Source organism: Pleurodeles waltl, chromosome 8, assembly GCF_031143425.1.
Source record: "Pleurodeles waltl isolate 20211129_DDA chromosome 8, aPleWal1.hap1.20221129, whole genome shotgun sequence".
In the NCBI taxonomy this organism is placed as follows: domain Eukaryota; kingdom Metazoa; phylum Chordata; class Amphibia; order Caudata; family Salamandridae; genus Pleurodeles; species Pleurodeles waltl.
The window spans coordinates 447,793,833-447,821,033 of NC_090447.1; the positions used below are offsets into that span (position 1 = coordinate 447,793,833).

Sequence of the window (27,201 nt, forward strand, 5' to 3'; positions counted from 1 at the left end):
AAAAGTGAGTGCAAAGTGCACTAAAGTTCCCCTAAGGACAAAATAGTCGTGTTAGAGGAATAATGCAGGAAAGACACAAACCAGCAATGCAACAACTGTGGATTTCCAATCTAGGGTACCTGTGGAACAAGGGGACCAAGTCCAAAAGTCACAAGCAAGTCGGAGATGGGCAGATGCCCAGGAAATGCCAGCTGCGGGTGCAAAGAAGCTTCGACTGGACAGAAGAAGCTGAGGTTTCTGCAAGAACGAAAAGGGCTAGAGACTTCCCCTTTGGTGGATGGATCCCTCTCGCCTTGGCGAGTTGTGCAGAAGTGTTTTCCCGCCGGAAGGACGCCAACAAGCCTTGCTACACGCAAATCGTGCGTTTGGCGTTTTTGGACGCTGCTGGGGTCCAGGAGGGACCAGGAGGTCGCAAATTGGACCTGAAGAGAGAGGGGACGTCGAGCAATACAAAGAGCCCTCACTGAAGCAGGTAGCTCCCGGAGAAGTGCCAGAAACAGGCACTACGAGGATGCGTGAAATGGTGCTCGCCGAAGTTGCACAAAGGAGTCCCACGTCGCCGGAGACCAACTTAGAAAGTCGTGCAATGCAGGTTAGAGTGCCGTGGACCCAGGCTTGGCTGTGCACGAAGGATTTCCGCCGGAAGTGCACAGGGGCCGGAGTAGCTGCAAAGTCGCGGTTCCCAGCAATGCAGCCCAGCGAGGTGAGGCAAGGACTTACCTCCACCAAACTTGGGCTGAAGAGTCACTGGACTGTGGGGGTCACTTGGACAGAGTCGCTGGATTCGAGGGACCTCGCTCGTCGTGCTGAGAGGAGACCCAAGGGACCGGTAATGCAGCTTTTTGGTGCCTGCGGTTGCAGGGGGAAGATTCCGTCGACCCAAGGGAGATTTCTTCGGAGCTTCTGGTGCAGAGAGGAGGCAGGCTACCTCCACAGCATGCACAAGCAGGAAAACAGTCGAGAAGGCGGCAGGATCAGCGTTACAGAGTTGCAGTAGTCGTCTTTGCTACTATGTTGCAGGTTTGCAGGCTTCCAGCGCGGTCAGCGGTCGTTTCCTTATCAGAAGGTGAAGAGAGAGATGCAGAGGAACTCGGCTGAGCTCATACATTCGTTATCTGAAGTTTCCCCAGAGACAGAGACCCTAAATAGCCAGAAAAGAGGGTTTGGCTACCTAGGAGAGAGGAAAGGCTACTAACACCTGAAGGAGCCTATCAGCAGGAGTCTCTGACGTCACCTGGTGGCACTGGCCACTCAGAGCAGTCCAGTGTGCCAGCAGCACCTCTGTTTCCAAGATGGCAGAGGTCTGGAGCACACTGGAGGAGCTCTGGACACCTCCCAGGGGAGGTGCAGGTCAGGGGAGTGGTCACTCCCCTTTCCTTTGTCCAGTTTCGCGCCAGAGCAGGGGCTAAGGGGTCCTTGAACCGGTGTAGACTGGCTTATGCAGAATTGGGCACATCTGTGCCCAACAAAGCATTTCCAGAGGCTGGGAGAGGCTACTCCTCCCCTGCCTTCACACCATTTTCCAAAGGGAGAGGGTGTCACACCCTCTCTCAGAGGAAGTTCTTTGTTCTGCCATCCTGGGCCAGGCCTGGCTGGACCCCAGGAGGGCAGCTGCCTGTCTGAGGGGTTGGCAGCAGCAGCAGCTGCAGTGAAACCCCAGGAAGGGCAGTCTGGCAGTACCAGGGTCTGTGCTACAGACCACTGGGATCATGGAATTGTACCAACAATGCCAGGATGGCATAGAGGGGGCAATTCCATGATCATAGACATGTTACATGGCCATATTCGGAGTTACCATGGTGAAGCTACATATAGGTAGTGACCTATATGTAGTGCACGCGTGTAATGGTGTCCCCGCACTCACAAAGTTCAGTGAATTGGCTCTGAACAATGTGGGGGCACCTTGGCTAGTGCCAGGGTGCCCTCACACTAAGTAACTTTGCACCTAACCTTTACCAGGTAAAGGTTAGACAGATAGGTGACTTATAAGTTACTTAAGTGCAGTGTAAAATGGCTGTGAAATAACGTGGACGTTATTTCACTCAGGCTGCAGTGGCAGGCCTGTGTAAGAATTGTCAGAGCTCCCTATGGGTGGCAAAAGAAATGCTGCAGCCCATAGGGATCTCCTGGAACCCCAATACCCTGGGTACCTCAGTACCATATACTAGGGAATTATAAGGGTGTTCCAGTAAGCCAATGTAAATTGGTAAAAATGGTCACTAGCCTGTCAGTGACAATTTGGAAAGAAATGAGAGAGCATAACCACTGAGGTTCTGATTAGCAGAGCCTCAGTGAGACAGTTAGTCACTACACAGGTAACACATTCAGGCACACTTATGAGCACTGGGGCCCTGGGTTACCAGGGTCCCAGTGACACATACAACTAAAACAACATATATACAGTGAAAAATGGGGGTAACATGCCAGGCAAGATGGTACTTTCCTACAGTGGCAAAAAGAGATAATTCTAATGCTCTATTTTGGGTAGTGTGGTCGAGCAGTAGGCTTATCAGAGGGTAGTGTTAAGCATTTGTTGTACCCACACAGGCAATAAATGGGGAACACACACTCAAAGACAATTCCAGGCCAATAGGTTTTTATATAGAAAAATATATTTTCTTAGTTTTTTTTAAGAACCACAGGTTCAAGATTTACAAACCATACTTTAAATGAAAGGTATTTCACTTAGGAACTTTAGGAACTTTGAATTAGCAAAATAGCATATACAGTTTTCACACAAAGGGCAATAAGCTATTTTAAAACTAGACACTGCAATTTTTAACAGTTCCTGGGGGAAGTAAGTGCTTGTTAGATTTGCAGGTAAGTAAACCACCTACAGGGTTCAAAGTTGGGTCCAAGGTAGCCCACCGTTGGGGGTTCAGGGCAACCCCAAAGTTACCACACCAGCAGCTAAGGGCCGGTCAGGTGCAGAGGTCAAAGTGGTGCCCAAAACGCATAGGCTTCAATGGAGAAGGGGGTGCCCCGGTTCCAGTCTGCCAGCAGGTAAGTACCCGCGCCTTCAGAGGGCAGACCAGGGGGGTTTTGTAGGGCACCAGGGGGGACACAAGTCAGCACAGAAAGTACACGGGGCGGCCGGGTGCAGTGTGCAAACAGGCGTCGGGTTCGCAATAGGATTCAATGGGAGACCAAGGGGTCTCTTCAACGATGCGGGCAGGCATGGGGGGGCCCCTCGGGGTAGCCGCCACCTGAGCAAGGGAGATGGCCACCTGGGGGTCGCTCCTGCACTGGAGGTCGGATCCTTCAGATCCTGGGGGCTGCGGATGCAGTGTCCTTACCAGGTGTTGGGTCTTTGAAGCAGGCAGTCGCGGTCAGGGTGAGCCTCTGGATTCCCTCTGCAGGCGTCGCTGTGGGGGCTCAGAGGGATCAAATCTGGCTACTCATGGGTTTGCAGTCGCCGGGGAGTCCTCCCTGTAGTGTTTGTTCTCCACAAGTCAAGCCGGGGGCATCGGGTGCAGAGTACCAATTCTCACGCTTCTGGCGGGAAACGTGTTGTTTTCAAAAGTTGCTTCTTTGTTGCAAAGTTGCAGTCTTTGGGGACCAGAGCCGCCGTCCTCGGGAGTTCTTGGTCCTTTTAGATGCAGGGTAGTCCTCTGAGGCTTCAGAGGTCGCTGGACCCTGTGGAACGGGTCTCTGGAGCAGTTCTTTTGAAGTGGGGAGACAGGCCGGTAGATCTGGGGCCAAAGCAGTTGGTGTCTCCGTCTTCTCTGCAGGATTTTCAGCTCAGCAGTCCTTCTTCGTCTTAGGTTGCAGGAATCTATCTTGCTGTGTTGTTCTGGGAGCCCCTAAATACTCAATTTAGGAGTGTGTTTAGGTCTGGGGGGTTAGTAGCCAATGGCTACTAGCCCTGAGGGTGGCTACACCCTCTTTGTGCCTCCTCCCTGAGGGGAGGGGGGCACATCCCTAATCCTATTGGGGGAATCCTCCATCTGCAAGATGGAGGATTTCTAAAAGTCAGAGTCACCTCAGTTCAGGACACCTTAGGGGCTGTCCTGACTGGCCAGTGACTCCTCCTTGTTTTTCTCATTATCTCCTCCGGCCTTGCCTCCAAAAGTGGGGCCGTGCCCGGAGGGGGCGGGCAACTCCACTGGCTGGAGTGCCCTGGGGTGCTGTAACAAAGGGGGTGAGCCTTTGAGGCTCAACGCCAGGTGTTACAGTTCCTGCAGGGGGAGGTCAGAGGCACCTCCACCCAGTACAGGCTTTGTTACTAGCCACAGAGTGACAAAGGCACTCTCCCCATGTGGCCAGCAACATGTCTGGTGTGTGGCAGGCTGCTAAAACTAGTCAGCCCGCACTGGTAGTCGGTATGGTTTCAGGGGGCATCTCTAAGATGCCCTCTGGGGTGTATTTCACAATAAAATGTACACTGGCATCAGTGTGCATTTATTGTGCTGAGAAGTTTGATACCAAACTTCCTAGTTTTCAGTGTAGCCATTATGGTGCTGTGGAGTTTGTGTATGACAGACTCCCAGACCATATACTCTTATGGCTACCCTGCACTTACAATGTCTAAGGTTTTGCTTAGACACTGTAGGGGCTTAGTGCTCATGCACCTATGCACCTATGCCCTCACCTATGGTATAGTGCACCCTGCCTTAGGGCTGTAAGGCCTGCTAGAGGGGTGACTTATCTATACCTGTAGGCAGTGTGAGGTTGGCATGGCGCCCTGAGGTGAGTGCCATGTCGACTTAGTCATTTTATCCCCACCAGCACACACAAGCTGGCAAGCAGTGTGTCTGTGCTGAGTGAGGGGTCTCCAGGGTGGCATAAGACATGCTGCAGCCCTTAGAGACCTTCCCTGGCATCAGGGCTCTTGGTACCAGGGGTACCAGTTACAAGGGACTTACCTGGATGCCAGGGTGTGCCAATTGTGGAAACAAAGGTACAGGTTAGGGAAAGAACACTGGTGCTGGGGCCTGGTTAGCAGGCATCAGCACACTTTCAAATCATAACTTGGCATCAGCAAAGGCAAAAATTCAGGGGGTAACCATGCCAAGGAGGCATTTCCTTACACCATGCATGAACGAGATCTATAGGATTTTCGGTGAACATGCAGTTGATACAACTTTTGATGGATCTGTGCTATATGAATAAAAGGTTTGGCCAACAGTCAACACTGTGGCTCCCTCGTGCCTCAACAGGCACCTCAGTCATTTCAGGTTCGGGGATGAGGACGAGCAGACACCTTACTGACCACCAGGGACAGCAGTCTTCCTAGTCACCTAGTCCTGTGGCATTAGCCTCTAAACCACTTTAGTTTGCCTTTAGTGGTGCACAATCATACTGTGGGAAGCAACATAAGACATTTCCTCCAAGGGTGGTAAATTATAACATCCAACAGATAGGTTCTTAAAATGTTGCAATGAGAGTATACCTATTTCTTTCTGACTCAATGCAATTTCTTCCCACATCAGAGTGGCTTTCAAAGGAGCGCTTGTCCATCTTGTTGAAATAAGTGTGTACTCTCCTGGCCAAAGGGTCCATAGAGAGGGCACTGGTTGTTACTCTTGCTCTTTTTTGGTACCAAAAAAAGATAAAGGCCTTCGTCCTGTTTTAGATCTTCGTCCTCTAAAAGTCTTTCTGTGGAAGGGCATATTCAAGATACTCACACAAGCTCCGGTTCTATCTGCTCTGGATCTGGGCAGCTGGATGTTGGCCTTGGATTTACAGAACACCAGCTTTCATGTACCCTTCGAGCAGTCTGACAGGAACTGCCTGTGGTTCAGGGAAGGCCAGAAGCACTTTCAGTTTGCTGTGCTCCCCTTTGGCCTCACCATTGCCCCTTGGGTGTTTACGAAAGTGATGGCGGTGGTTGCAGCACACTTTTGAAAGGTGGGGATACCAGTGTCCCCTTACCTTGGCAGCCACAGTCAGTCGTAGACCACCTCCAGACACCGGCAAACCTCCTGAAATCATTGGGGTTCACACTCAACCTGCTGAAGTTACAGGGGTCTCACCGAGCATGGCTCTAGTGTTTCTTGGCCCCTTAGACTATGAGAGGTCGGGTAGGCAGACTCTGCAGTGGAACCTGAAATCTCATTCGGCGCAGCACCGAAAGGTACCTGTCAGATTCCATCCAGATTTCCGAGGAGACTGCAAAAGACCTGCAGTGGTGGTTGCTTGATCACTATTGGTCAGCAGCAGACCCCTCTTCCTAATGCTTCCAGAGCTGACAGTGGTGACACATGCGTCATTGCTGGGTTGGGAAGGTCAGTAAGGGGAGTTGGAGATTATATACTATAATCTACAGTGGAAACCCGACTCCATATCAATCTGTTGGAGTTGAAGACCATTTGAAGGCCCTCCCGCCATCCATCAAGGGAAGGTTGGTACAAGTTCTCAAAGACAACACCACCTCTAGTTGGTACTGCAGCTAACTGGACATGCTGGCGTCCTCGGTCCTGCGTCAAAAAGCTCTATTCCTCTGCAGTTGGCTAGAGCGCCAAGGAATCTCCCAGATTGTGAGACCCCTGACAGGTTATCTAAATGGCAGTGCAAACATCTCATTTTAATTCTGGTTCCACCTGAGATGACACAGAGCATTTTTATCATTGGGGAGAACCCTGGATAGATCTTTTCAACACCATCAAGAACGTGCACTGTCAGAGCTTCTGCGCTCTGGAGATTCCTGGAAGGCTTTCTCTGGAAAGTGCTTTCCTGCTAAAATGGAGCTCAGGAGTCCTGTATGTCTGTCTGCTTCTGCCTCTCCTGCCCTGATTTCTGAAGAAGATCAGGAACAAACAGGCCTAAATAATTTTAGTGATTCCAGTCTGAGCCAGGAGAGGGTAGTACCTGGATATTCAGGGCACAAGAATATGTCCTCTGATCAGGCTACTGCTCTGGGAGAAGCTTCTGAAGCAGCAGCAGGTCAGGGTTCTGCATCCAGGCCTGTGCAATCAACACTCCTAAGTATGGAGATTGAGTGACAGCAGATGGCAGCGTTTAAACTACTACCTGAGGTTGTGGGTGTCAACCTGGCTGCCTAGTGTTCCACCACAAAGTCCATCTACAATGGGCAGTAGGAGAAATGTGCAGCCTGGTGTGGAGTTTGCAGTGCAAACTAATTACACACCAAACTGTTGTCAATTCTTGCAGAGGTCTCTTAAAGGTTATTTGTTGGCCATTTTGGCATTTTTGCGGTTGCTAGATTAGGCATCCTCATTTAAATCACCTGTTTTGATGAGATTTATGAAAGGATTGATACATATGTTTCCCCAAAGACCTTATGATGCCTCAGTGGGATCTCTGTTTGGTCCTGACTTTCCTCATGTGGGCTATCATCAAGCAGATGCACAGCTACTCATTGCATATTCTGACTCTAAAGATTGTTTTACTCATTGCAGTTACTTCAGCTCGTCATGAGTGAGCTTCAGGCTTTCGTGTGCAACCGCCCTATAATACCTTTGTGAGAAGGCGGTTCTGACCATCTGGTCCCCCCAGATTTGTGCTTTTGGATCACCTGGTTTTCAACCTTTTACTGTGAGGGAGGCTGATAGTCAGGGAGTCACCCATAGTAAACTCATGGTAAAATGGACAGTACATGTTTACCTCCGGTGCTGGCTTGTTAAGATAAGGCTGCTGCGACACAGCAAGGGTAGGAGGCCCAGGGCTGGTTACACCTGATCGTGTGTGCACCCATCAGAGGGTTGTGCAGGGAGGACCCCTGTTGTTCACAGCCCAAGAACTGCACCAGGTAGCATGCCACAGAAGGGACAATGCAGACCGGGTGGTGACCTGGAATAGGCCTTATGATGTGGGTATATACATGTAAGAGGTAGTCAGTGTGCTTTACTGTCTTGACTGTATTGACATTCCATTATATTCCAATGGGAAAGGTTGCCCTGGGGAACAACTCCAGTTCCCTAGGGTCCACAGACTCCAGAGTTGCACCAATGTACACTGTAACCTGTATGAAAATACAAATGCAGTGGGTTACAAAAGCATATCTGTCCAGTTTATGGGTCATCCAGAAATGTCATCTTTCTCTGCCTCAGCTCAGGATCAGGGCCCAGGCCTTTTTGACCCTGCTTTGCTGGATTAATTAGTGTGCTCTCGAGCTGCAGGAGCAGGGCCCTGCATCAATCAGCCAGCTGTCATCCAGTGCCATGAACCGGTCCTGCCCTAGGCCACTCAACGAGGAGTGGTTCCTTGGAGGAACTGCACGGGGAGGTCCTGGCAGAAATGTCAGTGAGGAGGGGAGCTGAGACCCTCAGAGCACATGTGGCAACTAACTCCTAGTCAATGCTATTTTTAGCTAACCTAGAAGAATGTGCAGGAAGCTTGGGACAGGGGCGAAGAGTTGATGTGGCACATAGGATAGGCCAAAGGTGCAGCCCTGCTTGACACTTCTGCTCCCACTTAAAAGGCCTTGCACAGGGGGGAGAGCTCTCTCTTGGATGTGCTTTTCTGCAGAATACTGGGATTGAAGACGGACGTCATGGACAATGGAAAGTAAGAACACCCTGACTGCCCACTGTGGCAAGGACTATGTCCCTGGTTGACTCCAGACCCTGTGGGGTACACCACAGGACCAGATAAGCTGGTCCCCTTTCTCCCCCTGAGGACCATTTGGGGGGAAGACTGGGCATCTGCCCAAGGTGGGCACACTCACAGAGAGAGAGAGACACCCAAGTGAAAGACCGGTGCAAGGAGTCAGTGAGACTGACTTCCTACCAAGTTGGGGATCTTTGAGGCCAGGAGGCCTGAAGAAACTCCTCCGGGTGGCAGGGGCTTGTCACCAGGAGCAAAAAGAGACCACAGTTGCCCAAATTAGCCCAAGGGGACCCCGAGACAACCCTGTTGGAAGGTTCATGACCTTTGACCCCTATGCAGGACCGACGACTACACATGTGGGGCTCTGTTGTTGATTTCCACGTTGCCCCAGGGGGCACTGAAAGGGAGAGGGAGTGGCCTCACACTCCCCCGAGCGGCCTGGAAGGCTGCTGCATCTGAAGTGTCTGCCCGCAGGAGCGAGCAGACCAGAGAGGAGCTGGCTTCTGCGGCAGCACACAGAGGTGCTACCCACGCAGGTAGCCGATGGTAGCGGCTGGGTGTGGGCTCCCCGTGCCGCTTCACAACAAAGTCCAGCACATTTGATGTCCGGGTGGGATGGACACCTCTGACAGAAAGGAAGTTGTGGTGCGAGGCCGCGAGAAAAACAAAGAAACCAATCAAGCTGGTCTTCCCAAGCAGCGGGAGAGCTGCTCATTGTCTATGTGCGCTCCCGGAGCCGTTCCGCATAATGCCTTGCGAGGCTGATCAATTTGGCCAGCAAAGTATCTTGTTCTGGTGCAGTGGTGACCCCAGAAGAGCGGTGTCACCATTCAAATTATTTCCAAACCCCGGGGGAGCTGCAGGAGGAGCACAGTCTCCCCTAAGAAAGTTCCAAACATCACCACCCCCAGTTTCAGGGGACTTGAAAAGGATCCCTCCTCAACATGTTTTCAAGTTCTATCCCAGCTGGAACTTTTGTTTCAAGGTGGTGGAACTGTGCCCTCTAGGGGTGAAGATCATAGTTGCAGTCCTTGCGGCCTGACTGTGATTAAATCGATTGCTGTAATGGTGAACACCCTCTAGGGGTTTAAGGGCTGTAATTACATGTGTTTTGTACAAAAATTGAGTCCTTTAGAGACTATGGTGGTCATTCTGACCCTGGCGGTCTTTGACCGCCAGGGCGGAGGACCGCGGGAGCACCGCCGACAGGCCGGCGGTGCTCCAATGGGGATTCCGACCGCGGCGGTAAAGCCGCGGTCGGACCGGCACCACTGGCGGGGTCCCGCCAGTGTACCGCGGCCCCATTGAATCCTCCGCGGCGGCGCAGCTTGCTGCACCGCCGCGGGGATTCCGACCCCCCCTACCGCCATCCAGATCCCGGCGGTCGGACCGCCGAGATCCGGATGGCGGTAGGGGGGGTCGCGGGGCCCCTGGGGGGCCCTGCAGTGCCCATGCCACTGGCATGGGCATTGCAGGGGCCCCCGTAAGAGGGCCCCTAAATGTATTTCACTGTCTGCTGCGCAGACAGTGAAATACGCGACGGGTGCAACTGCACCCGTCGCACAGCTTCCACTCCGCCGGCTCGATTCCGAGCCGGCTTCATCGTGGAAGCCTCTTTCCCGCTGGGCTGGCTGGCGGTCTGAAGGCGACCGCCCGCCAGCCCAGCGGGAAAGTCAGAATTACCGCCGCGGTCTTTCGACCGCGGAACGGTAACCTGACGGCGGGACTTTGGCGGTCGGCCTCCGCCGCCCGCCAAGGTCAGAATGAGGGCCTATGTTTAAAGTGCAGCATTTTCTGCTGAATGTGATGAAAAATGAAAGGGTGCAGTGTTGTGGCCAATGATGTGCCATGTGAATGGTCATGTGAAAAGGACCCTCTAGGGGTGAGAGATGGTATTACGAAACTGTGAACAACCAAGTGATGTCCTTTAGGGACTATGGGACTGATTCTAACTTTGGAGGACGGTGTTAAACCGTCCCAAAAGTGGCGGATATACCACCTACCGTATTACGAGTCCATTATATCCTATGGAACTCGTAATACGGTAGGTGGTATATCCGCCACTTTTGGGACGGTTTAACACCGTCCTCCAAAGTTAGAATCAGGCCCTATGTCAACTGTGCATCATTTTATGTTGAATGCTTCAGTGTGGAATATGATGAAACTCTGCGAACACCCTTTATGGGTGTAGTTAGACTGCGTAGATCTGAGAGTAATTGTAACAACACAAATCATTCCAACACTCCTACACATGTTTCTTGTTAATGATTTGTTTGAGTAATGAGACTGACAGCCACTAGTGGTCAAAGTAGATCTACTTTATTGCCAGTATTAGGTGATGTCACTCCAAGTTACAGTCAGATACTGCCTTGGAATGCAAGTGAATGTTTGCCATGTGGGTTGTTAGTCTACCTCTCCCTTTGCGAGAGACCAGAATGATTACCCAATGTCACCCAAGAGTAGTTCCATCAGCTTGTGTATGTTTGTAAATTGTTGCATAGTATTGAGTAGTGTGTATAATAAATGTACCTTTCCTTTTTCAAAAGACAAAGCACAGACCGGACAATTATCTTTCCTAAGATGTGGTGTATTGGGGAAGTAACAGGCTTTGAAAGAAGTCTTGTGCTGCAATATCGGTTTTCCTATCTTGCTGATCTTTGGCAAATTGTATTCTTCATGATGAGCCATTTTATCATTTATCTGCCATTCAAAAAAGTTTCACTATATGATAATCAGTGATATAGTGCCAGGAAAGTATGACTGCACTGTTTTCTTTCATACATGATTATGATTTTACCACACAGTCATGGTTAAATGATCACAGTTTACAGATACTGACAACTTGTTTTTCTACTTTTCATGATTAATGAAACATTAATATATGCTTCTGTCCTTGCTCTTATATCGTGATTAAAGTAGGGGGTCTGTAGAAATCTCGAACTTCCAATACATCCAAAAGTGTTGAAAAATAGTTTGGAAAGATTCCTGAGGTCACAAAGTTTTATTTTCCTTTATAACAATGAGTAAAATGAGTCAAACTCCCACTGTTTTAAAACCTTTGTGTCCATGGGCTGGTTGGCAATCAATCCCATCGGTCTTGTGGGAGACTGCCCACCCTAAATGTGGCTAATGAAAGACTAAAAGCTGCCACCACCTCTCGGATGTAGTAAACACTCACTACGATTGCATGCTTAACGAAGCAGCATTGCTCTCAATCCCGCACACAATCAAGAAATAGGTGAACTCAAAAGTACTGCTGCCGCAAACAGAAATATATTATTAGAGGGAACATTGCTCCCAGGTATACCTAAACACGTCTGCTTCCTGGTTGGAATGTATGCTTCTGTAATTTGCGATATAAAGACACCTCTCGGAGAAATAATTTATATTGTGCTCAAGATAACGTACACAACTATATGGCTTGCCACAAAACTAGCAAAACAGTGTCACACTTAAAAGGTCACACTTTTATTGTTTAAATCAGCCAGTAATTGCATCTAAAATGTATGCTTTTGTTTTGCTACAGTAAAAAATGACTTTGCATCACCAGGAAGAGCACAAAGTCCAAATATGCATGCCAAGCTTTCAATTCTGACTCAAGCAGAACTTGCCAAATTATTCCTAGTTCCACCTTCTTTCTCTTTTTTTAAGATAACAGCTATTTCTAGGCTGGACATATCCCAGATCTAAGTAAACATGCCATGTTGTCAATATTCTACCTGAAGAAAGTGCACCACACAGTGCCAGGCTGGAGAGAGCCTACTGTGCATATGTGTTTGGCTAGCCGGAGACGGCCTGCCAAACATACCTGCACCCCGGGGGGGACTGCTGTGCACTCCCCCTCACTGGTTATTACCCCCATAGCCCCATCCCTTTACAATGATAAATGTAATAAATATAAAGGTTTTGCAGCTGCCGCTGCTGGCAGGGGACGACGCTCCTCCGCTCTAAAGGAGGAGCCGCCCCCGGTAAGGAGCCCGATTATAAGTGGCACAGCAAAGGGGTAACGGAACTGGGCCCAGCTTTTCTAGTCATAAAACCACATGAATTTCGCCATAACATGCCATTCTATTACTGATATTTACTACCTGATCTAAGCTGGTGGTAAATACATGCTAGGGCCCTTGGCGCGGTAAGGTTAATGAGGTTAGAGGGTGGGGGAAGTAGGAGAAGAAAGGGGGAAGTATTTTCTTGCAGGGAGAACTTTTTATGAACCCCCGATCCCTATCAGAAAAACATGGGCAAGAGACTTGGCCAGTGCTGAAGCTGATGTTTAATGTTATTTTTTCAGCCAAAAAAGGTCAAGTCATATTCTCCTGCACCCCTACAAAAAACCTGGGTGGGAAAACCTATTATTTGTGTGACAACAGCATGAAATGTACGTATCCCGAGTTGTCCAATAAGGCCAAAACTAGTTGGGTTGCTTGCTCTCCTGCACAGATGAGATATGGGCCCAAATTCTTGTAGGTGATGGGCAACGCAGTGTAGCACCCACAGTTGCTGCACTGTGTTGCGTGACTAGGAGAGAGCAGGAGAGCACCCTATTCTGATAACAATGCCACTTACCTCCCCTTTCCCTAGCTCCAGTGCTGTTTTCAGCTTCCGTGCAGCACACATTCATCTTAGCGCCATAGTGCTAGGGTGTGTGCGTGAGTCTAGCATAGGTTTTGTGCATGAAGGGTATCCTTCTGGTACAAAATACTATGTCTAGAAAAGTGCAAATGCTTAACCCACTTTGTATGTGTGCTGTACAGTGCAGCACATGCAAAGTTGGAAAAACATAAAAACATTTCTCCCTTTTGCGCCTGTTTTTTAGGCGCTGAACCCTTTCTTCTGATCTTTCAGAATAGGGTTTATTGTCAAAAAGCATGGGTGATAACATGGGTATGCCCATGTACCACCCATGTAATCCCCCCTTGACGCAAAGTAATGCAAAGCAGCGTTTTGTGTTGCTTTGCTTTACTTTGACACACAAACCAAAGCAAATACCTATTTGCGTTGGTTTGTGAATGCAAAAAAAAGTTTAGCCTCGGTATGGTGGTAAAAGGTAAAGCTAAACTGACGCCAAAGCTTTGAGAATCTGGGCCATGGTCTAGCAGTTTAATGGCAAAATTGATAGTATGGAATGCACCCTTAGTATTTATCAGTGGTTGAGATTAATTCACGCATTTCCATCCATCACTGTCTAAGCGGAGAGTCTTCTATTCAGCCCTTGCTGGCACTCTGAAAGGCTGAAGTGTTGTCAGTGGCACTGAAGCGTCCCATGTATTAAATCATTATAATATAATGTACGAGTTAACAGACTCGCTGAACTTAATAAAGCAGTGTCCTGACCAAAAATGAATTTTCTGACTAACTAAATGAAAACCAAAGAAAACAGCCACTGTCATTCAAAATACGATAAAACAATGTGTTGTTCCTTAAGCATGATGCAGACAGCGTAACCAATTACAAGCAATCTCTACTCTGACACCAAACTTCTGTTAGCCTTTGACTTAAATAATTGCTGCATAGCGACATTTAAGTTAAATATAACGAGGACACTAAAGGGCACAAAGAGCCTCATTTACGAGACCCTAGCAGCACACTGCACCAGCAGAGCATCATTTTTTTCACGCTTCAGTGGTGCAGTGTGCCAGCCCATATTTACAGGGCCACACAATGGCACCTTGTGTGGCTTTTCATGACCTTGTAAATATAGACCACTTTCACTCATAACAATGCATGAAAGGGGCATCCCAAGGGTGTTGCCTGAGGTGTTCCCACACATTCCCATGGAACCCAAAGGAATCTGACGCATTCCCAGATTTAGAAGTCTGGGAATGCATCCCCTTAGGGTGGCATAGGAGTGATGCAACGAGTAGAAATATCTTTATTCCTCCCCGTTTTTTCCTCTTTCTATGTGTTCTGCAGAATGCAGCACACACTGAAAGGGGAAAACACCTCTTGTGATTGTTTTTCATCCTCACAACGCAGGCACCCATTCACTATGATGCAAAGCATTGGTGCATGGCTGCAATTTGTGCGACAGCGTATGGGGAGAGGACATAAATGCGCTGTATCTTATAGATAAGGCACATTTCTGCCTTTTTCCAGAAGTGCCTTGCTGCGCCGCCCTGTGCCACAGGCCTTGTAAATGAGGTCCAGAGTGTTAAAATGCAGCTGTAAACCAGCCATCTTTTTACATACATGCTACTGAAACGGCTTACAGTTGCTTAAAATCTCTTTATAGGGAGAGGAGCTCTTTAAATATACAAGTAGTGTAATGGTGATAGCCTTCTTTCCCTGGGGTTGTCATTTTTAATCCTTTTTTGGGTGTCATATTTTTAAGCTAACCATAGATAGTCATGTTAATATTTGTATTAAACTGTGTACCTAGTTGGGAATTTAATTGGACCCCCAAAAAACAAAATGGAAAAGCATGAAGAACCAAGCAGGACGTACATTGACATTCTGCGGGTTGAAGGAGGTACTCAGTAATCATTCCTCCATTTGAGTACTCTCCCACACATTAACAAATGACTACCGCGAAGACACCTTTAATATAATGCACCATTGTCACGTGGGCATGTCACAGGGTAATAGTGTTACTTCGAAAGTACACACGTTGCTGAGATCATAATGAAGTGGCAATAGAACACCTGGTATATACCAAACCTACTAGTATCTGTATTTACTGTGTGTACTATGACATTCCTAGAATGCACAGGACTTGGAATGAGCCTATTAGCGTTAGTTCTTCTGTTTTTAACAATTTCACAAACACGTGCTTATATCGAGTTTAATATTACGTATGTGTTTTTTTCTCCACAGAACGATTCTTTAGGTGTCCACAATGAAACTATCCCCAGTGGGAACATGCGAGACAATCCTCACCTGCACTTTTACCTCAAGATCTATGCGTTGACCCTGGTGGCGGTTTTCCTCACGAAAGCATTAAGAGGCTACCTATTTGTTAAGGTAAAATGACTGTCTTCATTTAAAAAAAAACTCATAATTTGAATGTATTATGACAATATGTTTTAACATATCCTTGTTCAAGGTTTTATGTGCAAACTTTTTTTATCATGAGTTTTCAACAATTACATTACATATGGACATATTTAAAGTAATAATCGGAGGGTACTAGAGTTAAGGGGTGACAGATGTGTGATTTATAGATGGTACAAGAGCAAATTAATGTACTTTTACTACCTTTGCTTATATAATTATTATTCATTTAGGCTACCTTCCAGCAGATCATCCGAGCCTTACTAAGACTGACACTGATGGACCTGTGTACTAACATCCGATATACCATTGCTCTGTAGTGCCTGATTTACACACCTGAGGCCGTATTATTGAAGTGCCCTGGGGGTGAAACAGGCATGTGTGCCCACTTTGCATATCCCTGGGGCACTTTGGTACTACAGAAAGGGGTGCAGACACTTCTGCGGCCCTTTCTGTAATACAGATGGCGCTGGTGGAAGTATAGCGCCAGCGCTTTCAGCAGAGGGTGTTCCCTTATTTGCATTGGGGCGTGACTCCATGCAAATGAGGGAATCCCTTTGCCTTTGCGTCTGCGCCGTATTATGGTCACAGGCGCAGAGGCAACGTAGCTGTCAGGAGGCACACTGACAGTGTGCCACCTAAAAGGTGGCACACTCCTAGTGCCCTCCTAATGGACGCCCTCTGCGGGGGGAAAGGTGGTCCTGTGGACCACCACGAAAGCCCCTTGCAGGTGGGTGCAGTCACTTACTCGATCCGCCTGCAAGGGGATCTCTAATCCCCCTTTAAAGTGCAGGCAGGTTACTGCCTGCACAGAGAAACACAGAACAGCTTATAAACAGCTGCTCCATATTTCTCTTGAATGCACCGCCCCGAGGGCAGCGCTAGTTCACGACTGCCCTGGGGGCAGCTCATTCATGCTAATATGGTGCATTCTTCTTGTTTGCGCAGGGCATGCCATTTGAAGATGTGCACATGCTGTATGTGTGATATAGCCCCTGGTTGTAAAGTGAATAGTTGCATACCCTCTTTAATCTTCTCACTCTCATTGCTACTAGCAAGAGTTTAAATATATCGATGTAGAATGTTTATATAGTTTTAAAATGTTTTCATACACATTGCACAACGCCCTTTTGTAAGTGGTGATATGCCACTCAAGTTTTAACTTCTGCCCTCTTAAGTCGGAAGGCACCAGCCTATTGTTGTCATGCTCGATGGCCTAGCAAGTACATTCAAATGCTCTAGTAATGTCCATGAATAACACATATAACACCCTCTTATGTATTTTAGAACAAAATTATGTATTCAGTTTAAAAACTAAATTTCTACTTGACCAAAATTGCAAATGCAACCACTGCCTCACCCTTCAGATCAGGTTTGGGGTGGACCTCCTTTCAAATGCTTGTTCCAGGCTGCTCTCCAGACACAGCTTTTGTTTAGTGGTGCTCCCCACAGGCTGGCAGTGTCCGGTCTAGAGCACCACAACAGAAGTACCAAAGGTGTGAGGGCTCTGCACTGAAGTGTGATCATGCAGGCAAAAGGCTTGGCCTCACTTAAGGTGCCACCCCCCAACCTGCAGCTCTAACCCTTCTCACCCATAACATCTACAAAAAGGCAGTGCTTTATAAGTCTAATCAGGCAGCCTGTTGATAAAAAGCTGCCCTTAAGTTTGTAAGGGGAGCCATTTCACCTTCCCCACACTCACACAAGTGTTTACATCTTCCACCCTCCAGCCACTCGAATGCAGGCAATACACTTACACTGTCCGGGAAGCTGTCTTCATCTTCCATCTTGTGTAAATGCAAATCAGAGGCTTTCCAATGCATTCCACTCTGCTGTATAATTAGTATTGTGAGCCAAACCCGAGGATGGACACGAGAAGACACCTACTGCAGCATTTGCAGAATCTCCTTTTCAATGTGTACATTATTTCCCCCGTGTTTTCTCACACTGCCATGATTTTGAAGTGACTGCTTCCTCTGAGTGCAGCCAAAAGCTCTTAATACTTCTTGAGATCTGCGTTCTGCCATTATTTTGAACTTTCAGCCCTTTAGCTGATCAACTCATCTGGCTGAATGGTGGTCTAGCAGAAGTTCACTCGTGGTCAGCTGGTTTACATGATGTAACTGTGTAGGAGGCTGGACTGGCTTGTAGTGAGTACCAAGGGGTACTTGCACCTTGCACCAGGCCCAGTTATCCCTTATTAATGTGTAGGGTGTCTAGCAGCATAGGCTGATAGATAATGGTAGCTTAGCAGAGCAGCTTAGGCTGAACTAGGAGACGAGTGAAGCTCCTACAGTACCACTTAGTGTCATATGCACAATATCATAAGAAAACACAATACACAGTTATACTAAAAATAAAGGTACTTTATTTTTATGACAATATGCCAAAGTATCTCAGAGTGTACCCTCAGTGAGAGGATAGGAAATATACACAAGATATATGTACACAATACCAAAAATATGCAGTATAGTCTTAGAAAACAGTGCAAACAATGTATAGTTACAATAGGATGCAATGGGGACACATAGGGATAGGGGCAACACAAACCATATACTCCAAAAGTGGAATGCGAACCACGAATGGACCCCAAACCTATGTGACCTTGTAGAGGGTCGCTGGGACTATTAGAAAATAGTAAGGGTTAGAAAAATAGCCCACCCCAAGACCCTGAAAAGTGAGTGCAAAGTGCACTAAAGTTCCCCCAAGGACATAGAAGTCGTGATAGAGGAATAATGCAGGAAAGACACAAACCAACAATGCAACAACGATGGATTTCCAATCTTGGGTACCTGTGGAACAAGGGGACCAAGTCCAAAAGTCACAAGCAAGTCGGAGATGGGCAGATGCCCAGGAAATGCCAGCTGTGGGTGCAAAGAAGCTTCTACTGGACAGAAGAAGCTGAGGTTTCTGCAGGAACGAAAAGGGCTAGAGACTTCCCCTTTGGTGGACGGATCCCGCTCGCCGTGGAGAGTCGTGCAGAAGTGATTTCCCGCCGAAAGAACGCCAACAAGCCTTGCTAGCTGCAAATCGTGCGGTTAGCGTTTTTGGATGCTGCTGTGGCCCAGGAGGGACCAGGAGGTCGCAAATTGGACCAGGAGGTAGAGGGGACATCGAGCAAGATAAGGAGCCCTCTTAGCAGCAGGTAGCACCCGGAGAAGTGCCAGAAACAGGCACTACAAGGATGTGTGAAACGGTGCTCACCCGAAGTCGCACAAAGGAGTCCCACGTCGCCGGAGACCAACTTAGAAAGTCGTGCAATGCAGGTTAGAGTGCTGTGGACCCAGGCTTGGCTGTGCACAAAGGATTTCCGCCGGAAGTGCACAGGGGCCGGAGTAGCTGCAAAAGTCGCGGTTCCTAGCAAGGCAGTCTAGCGAGGTGAGGCAAGGACTTACCTCCACCAAACTTGGACTGAAGAGTCACTGGACTGTGGGAGTCACTTGGACAGAGTTGCTGGATTCGAGGGACCTCTCTCGTCGTGCTGAGAGGAGACCCAAGGGACCGGTAATGCAGCTTTTTGGTGCCTGCGGTTGCAGGGGGAAGATTCCGTCGACCCACGGGAGATTTCTTCGGAGCTTCTAGTGCAGAGAGGAGGCAGACTACTACCCACAGCATGCACCACCAGGAAAACAGTCGAGAAGGCGGCAGGATCAGCGTTACAGAGTTGCAGTAGTCGTCTTTGCTACTATGTTGCAGTTTTGCAGGCTTCCAGCGCGGTCAGCAGTCGATTCCTTGGCAGAAGGTGAAGAGAGAGATGCAGAGGTACTCGGATGAGCTCTTGCATTCGTTATCTAAAGTTTCCCCAGAGAGAGACACCCTAAATAGCCAGAAAAGAGGGTTTGGCTACCTAGGAGAGAGGATAGGCTACTAAAACCTGAAGGAGCCTATCAGAAGGAGTCTCTGACGTAACCTGGTGGCACTGGCCACTCAGAGCAGTCCAGTGTGCCAGCAGCACCTCTGTTTCCAATATGGCAGAGGTCTGGAGCACACTGGAGGAGCTCTGGACACCTCCCAGGGGAGGTGCAGGTCAGGGGAGTGGTCACTCCCCTTTCCTTTGTCCAGTTTCGCACCAGAGCAGGGCTAAGGGGTTCCCTGAACCGATGTAGACTGGCTTATGCAGTATTGGGCACATCTGTGCCCAAGAAAGCATTTCCAGAGGCTGGGGGAGGCTACTCCTCCCCTGCCTTCACACCATTTTCCAAAGGGAGAGGGTGTAACACCCTCTCTCAGAGGAAGTCCTTTGTTCTGCCATCCTGGGACAAGCCTGGCTTGACCCCAGGGGGGCAGAAACCTGTCTGAGGGGTTGGCAGCAGCAGCAGCTGCAGTGAAACCCCTGAAAAGGCAGTTTGGCAGTACCAGGGTCTGTGCTACAGACCACTGGGATCATGGGATTGTGCCAACAATGCCAGGATGGCATAGAGGGGGCAATTCCATGATCTTAGACATTTTACATGGCCATATTCGGAGTTACCATTGTGAAGCTACATATAGGTAGTGACCTATATGTAGTGCACGCGTGTAATGGTGTCCCCGCACTCACAAAGTCCAGGGAATTGGCCCTGAACAATGTGGGGGCACCTTGGCTAGTGCCAGGGTGCCCTCACACTAAGTAACTTTGCACCTAACCTTTACCAGGTAAAGGTTAGACATATAGGTGACTTATAAGTTACTTAAGTGCAGTGGTAAATGGCTGTGAAATAACGTGGACGTTATTTCACTCAGGCTGCAGTGGCAGGCCTGTGTAAGAATTGTCAGAGCTCCCTATGGGTGGCAAAAGAAATGCTGCAGCCCATAGGGATCTCCTGGAACCCCAATACCCTGGGTACCTCAGTACCATATACTAGGGAATTATAAGGGTGTTCCAGTAAGCCAATGTAAATTGGTAAAATTGGTCACTAGCCTGTTAGTGACAATTTAAAAGAAATGAGAGAGCATAACCACTGAGGTTCTGGTTAGCAGAGCCTCAGTGAGACAGTTAGGCACCACACAGGGAACACATACATATAGGCCACAAACTTATGAGCACTGGGGTCCTGACTAGCAGGGTCCCAGTGACACATAGCAAACATACTGAAAACATTGTGTTTTCCCTATGAGCACTGGGCCCTGGCTAGCAGGATCCCAGTGAGACAGTGAAAACACCCTGACATACACTCACAAATAGGCCAAAAGTGGGGGTAACAAGGCTAGAAAGAGGCTACTTTCTCACAAACTGCTTATCAAACATACCTAACATAGCAAAGTAAATATGTTGTTGTTTCTGTTCTACATTCTTGCATCCTCAAACTGCATGCTGTCTCAAAAATATTCTTTACATTCCTTAAATCTGACTTTTAATCAAATCTTCTGTTACTTCTGTTCTCTTTTTTCAAATGTCCCTCTCCTTTCCATCTATCCTCTGCATGCCTCGTCTCTCCAAGCACAACTTGCTCTGTCACATGCATGTTTCCCTTATTCTCTATTATGGTATTTCTGCACATTGCCCACAACTCATTTACAAGATCACGATCTCCCCTCTTTTCTCTGAAAGTCATACCTATGCAACTTAACAGTGCCTAATCTCCTCTACCTCTTTTAATCCCACCAACCATGTGCATGAGTACACATACCTCAATTAATGATCACAAGTAACCCCTACTAATTTAGCCCACCATAAAAAACTGGAATGCCTACATGGAATGGTTAACATGAGCACACAAGACTAATCACAACAAATAACAGTACCAAATAACACTGAACTAACACTAACTTTGGGTTCCGGATCAGCATACTGCCTAGCATAAATTGCTTCACCGCCTCATCAGGGGTAGTAGGCGCTTTATAAATGCAATTACAATTATGAAAGTACCATCTTGCCTGGCATGTTACCCCCATATTTCACTGTATATATGTCGTTTTAGTTGTATGTGTCACTGGGACCCTGCCAGCCAGGGCCCCAGTGCTCATAAGTGTGCCCTGTATGTGTTCCCTGTTCGATGACTAACTGTCTCACTGAGGCTCTGCTAACCAGAACCTCAGTGGTTATGCTCTCTCTTTGCTTTCCAAATTGTCACTAACAGGCTAGTGACCAATTTCACCAATTCACATTGGCATACTGGAACACCCTTATAATTCCCTAGTATATGATACTGAGGTACCCAGGGTATTGGGGTTCCAGGAGATCCCTATGGGCTGCAGCATTTCTTTTGCCACCCATAGGGAGCTCTGACAATTCTTACACAGGCCTGCCACTGCAGCCTGAGTGAAATAACGTCCACGTTATTTCACAGCCATTTACCACTGCACTTAAGTAACTTATAAGTCACCTATATGTCTAACCTTTACCTGGTAAAGGTTGGGTGCTAAGTTACTTAGTGTGTGGGCACCCTGGCACTAGCCAAGGTGCCCCCACATTGTTCAGGGCAAATTCCCCGGACTTTGTGAGTGCGGGGACACCATTACACGCGTGCACTATACATAGGTCACTACCTATGTATAGCGTCACAATGGTAACTCCGAACATGGCCATGTAACATGTCTAAGATCGTGGAATTGTCACCCCAATGCCATTCTGGCATTGGGGAGACAATCCCATGATCCCCCGAGTCTCTAGCACAGACCCGGGTACTGCCAAACTGCCTTTCCCGGGGTTTCACTGCAGCTGCTGCTGCTGCCAACCCTTCAGACAGGTTTCTGCCCTCCTGGGGTCCAGCCAGGCTTGGCCCAGGAATGCAAAACAAAGGACTTCCTCAGAGAGAGGGTGTTACACCCTCTCCCTTTGGAAAAAGATGTCTGGGCTGGGGAGGAGTAGCCTCCCCCAGCCTCTGGAAATCCTTTGATGGGCACAGATGGTGCCCATCTCTGCATAAGCCAGTCTACACCGGTTCAGGGATCCCCCAGCCCTGCACTGGCGCGAAACTGGACAAAGGAAAGGGGAGTGACCACTCCCCTGAACTGCACCTCCCAGGGGAGGTGGCCAGAGCTCCTCCAGTGTGCTCCAGACCTCTGCCATCTTGGAAACAGAGGTGCTGCTGGCACACTGGACTGCTCTGAGTGGCCAGGCCCAGCAGGTGACGTCGGAGACTCCTTCTGATAGGCTCTTACCTCTGTTGCTAGCCTATCCTCCTTCCTAGGTAGCCAAACCTCCTTTTCTAGCTATTTAGGGTCTCTGCTTTGGGGAATTCTTTAGATAACGATTGCAAGAGCTCATCAGAGTTCCTCTGCATCTCTCTCTTCACCTTCTGCCACGGAATCGACCGCTGACTGCTCAGGAAGCCTGCAAAACTGCAACAAAGTAGCAAAGACGACTACTTCAACCTTGTATCGCTGATCCTGCCGCCTTCTCGACTGTTTTCCTGGTGGTGCATGCTGTGGGGGTAGTCTGCCTCCTCTCTGCACTAGAAGCTCCGAAGAAATCTCCTGTGGGACGACAGAATCCTCCCCCTGCAACCGCAGGCACCAAAAGAACTGCATCACCGGTCCTCTGGGTCCCCTCTCAGCCCGACGAGCGTGGTCCCTGGAACTCAGCAACTCTCTCCAAGTGACTCCCACAGTCCAGTGACTCTTCAGTCCAAGTTTGGTGGAGGTAAGTCCTTGCCTCCCCACGCTCGACTGCATTGCTGGGTACCGCGTGATTTGCAGCTGCTCCGGCTCCTGTGCACTCTTCCAGGATTTCCTTCGTGCACAGCCAAGCCTGGGTCCCCGACACTCTAACCTGCAGTGCACAACCTCCTGAGTTGTCCTCCGGCGTCGTGGGATCTCCTTTTGTGACTTCGGGTGAGCTCCGGTTCACTCTTCTTCGTAGTGCCTGTTCCGGCACTTCTGCAGTTGCTGCCTGCTTCTGTGAGGGCTCCCTATCTTGCTGGGCGCCCCCTCTGTCTCCTCACGCAATTGGCGACATCCTGGTCCCTCCTGGGCCACAGTAGCATCCAAAAAACCTAATCGCGACCCTTGCAGCTAGCAAGGCTTGTTTGCGGTCTTTCTGCGTGGGAACACCTTTGCAAGCTTCTTCACGACGTGGGACATCCATCCTCCAAAAGGGAAGTTCCTAGTCCTCTTCGTTCTTGCAGAATCCACAGCTTCTACCATCCGGTGGCAGCTTCTTTGCATCTTCAGCTGGCATTTCCTGGGCATTTGCCCAATCTCGACTTTGTCGCGACTCTTGGACTTGGTCCCCTTGTTCCACGGGTATTCTCGTCCGGAAATCCATCGTTGTTGCATTGCTGGTGTTGGTCTTCCTTGCAGAATTCCCCTATCACGACTTCTGTGCTGTCTGGGGAACTTAGGTGCACTTTACACCTACTTTTCAGGGTCTTGGGGTGGGCTATTTTTCTAACCCTCACTGTTTTCTTACAGTCCCAGCGACCCTCTACAAGCTCACATAGGTTTGGGGTCCATTCGTGGTTCGCATTCCACTTTTGGAGTATATGGTTTGTGTTGCCCCTATACCTATGTGCTCTCATTGCAATCTATTGTGACTGTACATTGCTTGCATTGCTTTCTATTGCTATTACTGCATAATTTTGGTATTGTGTACATATATCTTGTGTATATTTACTATCCTCATACTGAGGGTACTCACTGAGATACTTTTGGCATATTGTCATAAAAATAAAGTACCTTTATTTTTAGTATATCTGTGTATTGTGTTTTCTTATGATATTGTGCATATGACACCAGTGGTATAGTGGGAGCTTTGCATGTCTCCTAGTTCACCCTAAGCTGCTCTGCTAAGCTACCATTTTCTATCAGACTAAGCTGTAGACACATCTTCTACACTAATAAGGGATAACTGGACCTGGTGCAGAGTGTAAGTACCCCTTGGTACTCACTACAAACCAGGCCAGCCTCCTACATTGGTTGTGCAGCGGTGAGATAAGTACTTGCAACTACTTACTACTTTGTCATTTTGTACTTTTCATAAGAGAAAAATATACGAAACAAGTTCAGTGTATGTACACCTAACCAAAAAGTTTTGCTTTTCTTCTCTTACTCTATTGCTAAGTGCTGAAAAGTACCTCTAAAACTTTCAAAAAGTTTCTCAAAAGTTGAAAAAGTTTTTTTTCTGTTTCCTTAAAGAGTTCTGAAACTTTTTCTTTCTTTTTCTGTCCCTTAAACCTTTTTCTATCATGTCTGGTACAGGTCCTAATCTTGATCTGACCAGCACTGCTTATGACCACCTTAGCTGGAAAGGTGCAAGGAGTCTCTGCATTGGTAGAGGTTTAGGGGTAGGGAAGAATCCCTCTAGAGAATTGTTGATTAATATGCTCATTGAAAATGATAAGGCCTTAGGTGGCACATCAGGTGAGAAATTAGCAGATGGTTCAAACTCTGATTCTGGGGTAGCCACACTAAGAATGTTAGATGGTATTCTTTCCAACCTGCCCCTTAGAAGGCCACCTAGCATCACTGGCACTAATGTGAGCTCTCATCACAGTAGGGGTTTCACTCCTGCAGGCCAGGTTGTTAGAGTGCCAACTATTAGGGACAGGTTTCCCTCTGTTCATTCACACCATTCTTCTGTGTCTAAGCATGCCGAACCCACCCACCCTGATGACAGAATGTTCGAAAGGGAACTCAATAGATTGAGAGTGGAAGAGACCAGGCTAAAGCTTAAACAGCAACACCTGGCTCTAGAGAGGAAAACTTTAGACTTAGAAAAAGAAAGGCAGAGGTTGGGGTTTGGACCCCCTGGTGGCAGCAGCAGTATTACAGATAGTAATCCTGTGAAAGATCATGATTCTAGGAATCTGCATAAGATAGTTCCCCCTTACAAGGAGGGGGATGACATTAACAAGTGGTTTGCTGTACTTGAGAGGGCCTGTGTTGTACAGGGGGTCCCTCAAAGGCAGTGGGCTGCTATACTATGGCTATCTTTCAGTGGAAAGGGTAGGGATAAGCTCCTTACTGTGAAAGAAAGTGATGCCAATAATTTTACAGTTTTAAAGAATGCACTCCTAGATGGTTATGGCTTAACCACTGAACAGTACAGGATCAAGTTCAGAGAAACCAAAAAGGAGTCTTCACAAGACTGGGTAGACTTTGTTGACCATTCAGTGAAGTCCTTGGAGGGCTGGTTACATGGCAGTAAAGTTTCTGACTATGAAAGCCTGTATAACTTAATCCTGAGAGAGCATATTCTGAATAATTGTGTGTCTGATTTGTTACACCAATATCTAGTGGACTCAGATCTGACCTCTCCCCAAGAATTGGGAAAGAAGGCAGACAAATGGGTCAGAACAAGAGTGAACAGAAAAGTTCATACAGGGGGTGACAAGGATGGCACGAAGAAGGATGGTAAGTCTTCAGACAAGGGTGGGGACAAATCTAAAAATGAGTCTTCATCAGGCCCACAAAAACACTCTGGTGGGGGTGGTGGGTCCAAATCCTCTTCTAGTCAAGTAAAGAAACCATGGTGCTATTTATGTAAAGTAAAAGGCCATTGGACAACTGATGCCAGTTGTCCAAAGAAAAGCACCAAGCCTCCCACTACCACAACCCCAACTGTAACCTCTAGTGCCCCTAGTAATAGCAGTGGTGGTGGGAGCAAACCTACTAATAGCCAATCCAAGGGAGTAGCTGGGCTCACTTTTGGTAATTTAGTTGGGGTTGGTCTTGTTAGGGAGACCACAGAGGCTGTGTTAGTCTCTGTAGGTGTGTAGGAGGCTGGACTGGCTTGTAGTGAGTACCAAGGGGTACTTGCACCTTGCACCAGGCCCAGTTATCCCTTATTAGTGTATAGGGTGTCTAGCAGCTTAGGCTGATAGATAATGGTAGCTTAGCAGAGCAGCTTAGGCTGAACTAGGAGACGTGTGAAGCTACCACAGTACCACTTAGTGTCATATGCACAATATCATAAGAAAACACAATACACAGTTATACTAAAAATAAAGGTACTTTATTTTTATGACAATATGCCAAAGTATCTTAGAGTGTACCCTCAGTGAAAGGATAGGAAATATACACAAGATATATATACACACTAGCACAAATATGCAGTATAGTCTTAGAAAACAGTGCAAACAATGTATAGTTACAATAGGATGCAATGGGGAAACATAGGGATGGGGCAACACAAACCATATACTCCAAAAGTGGAATGCGAACCACGAATGGACCCCAAACCTATGTGACCTTGTAGAGGGTCGCTGGGACTATTAGAAAATAGTGAGAGTTAGAAAAATAACCCTCCCCAAGACCCTGAAAAGTGAGTGCAAAGTGCACTAAAGTTCCCCTAAGGACAAAATAGTTGTGTTAGAGGAATAATGCAGGAAAGACACAAACCAGCAATGCAACAACTGTGGATTTCCAATCTAGGGTACCTGTGGAACAAGGGGACCAAGTCCAAAAGTCACAAGCAAGTCGGAGATGGGCAGATGCCCAGGAAATGCCAGCTGCGGGTGCAAAGAAGCTTCGACTGGACAGAAGAAGCTGAGGTTTCTGCAGGAACGAAAAGGACTAGAGACTTCCCCTTCGGTGGACGGATCCCTCTCGCCTGGGAGAGTCGTGCAGAAGTGTATTCCCGCCGAAAGGACGCCAACAAGCCTTGCTAGTTGCAAATCGTGCGTTTGGCGTTTTTGGACGCTGCCGGGGCCCAGGAGGGACCAGGAGGTCGCAAATTGGACCTGAAGAGAGAAGGGGATGTCGAGCAAGACAAAGAGCCCTCACTGAAGCAGGTAGCACCCGGAGAAGTGCCAGAAACAGGCACTACGAGGATGCGTG

The 27,201-nt window shown here is 48.1% G+C and overlaps 1 protein-coding gene across 1 annotated transcript in view; it reads left to right on the forward strand.

Annotated features, from left to right (window-relative positions):
* The window catches only part of LOC138249528 (ATP-binding cassette sub-family C member 5-like), a 2,567,733-nt gene that overhangs the window by 1,817,195 nt on the left and 723,337 nt on the right, over nucleotides 1-27,201 (forward strand). The window contains exon 18 of the mRNA XM_069203478.1: nucleotides 15,325-15,471. Within this exon, the coding sequence (XP_069059579.1) occupies nucleotides 15,325-15,471 (147 nt within the window). The remainder of the gene's footprint in view (nucleotides 1-15,324; nucleotides 15,472-27,201) is intronic.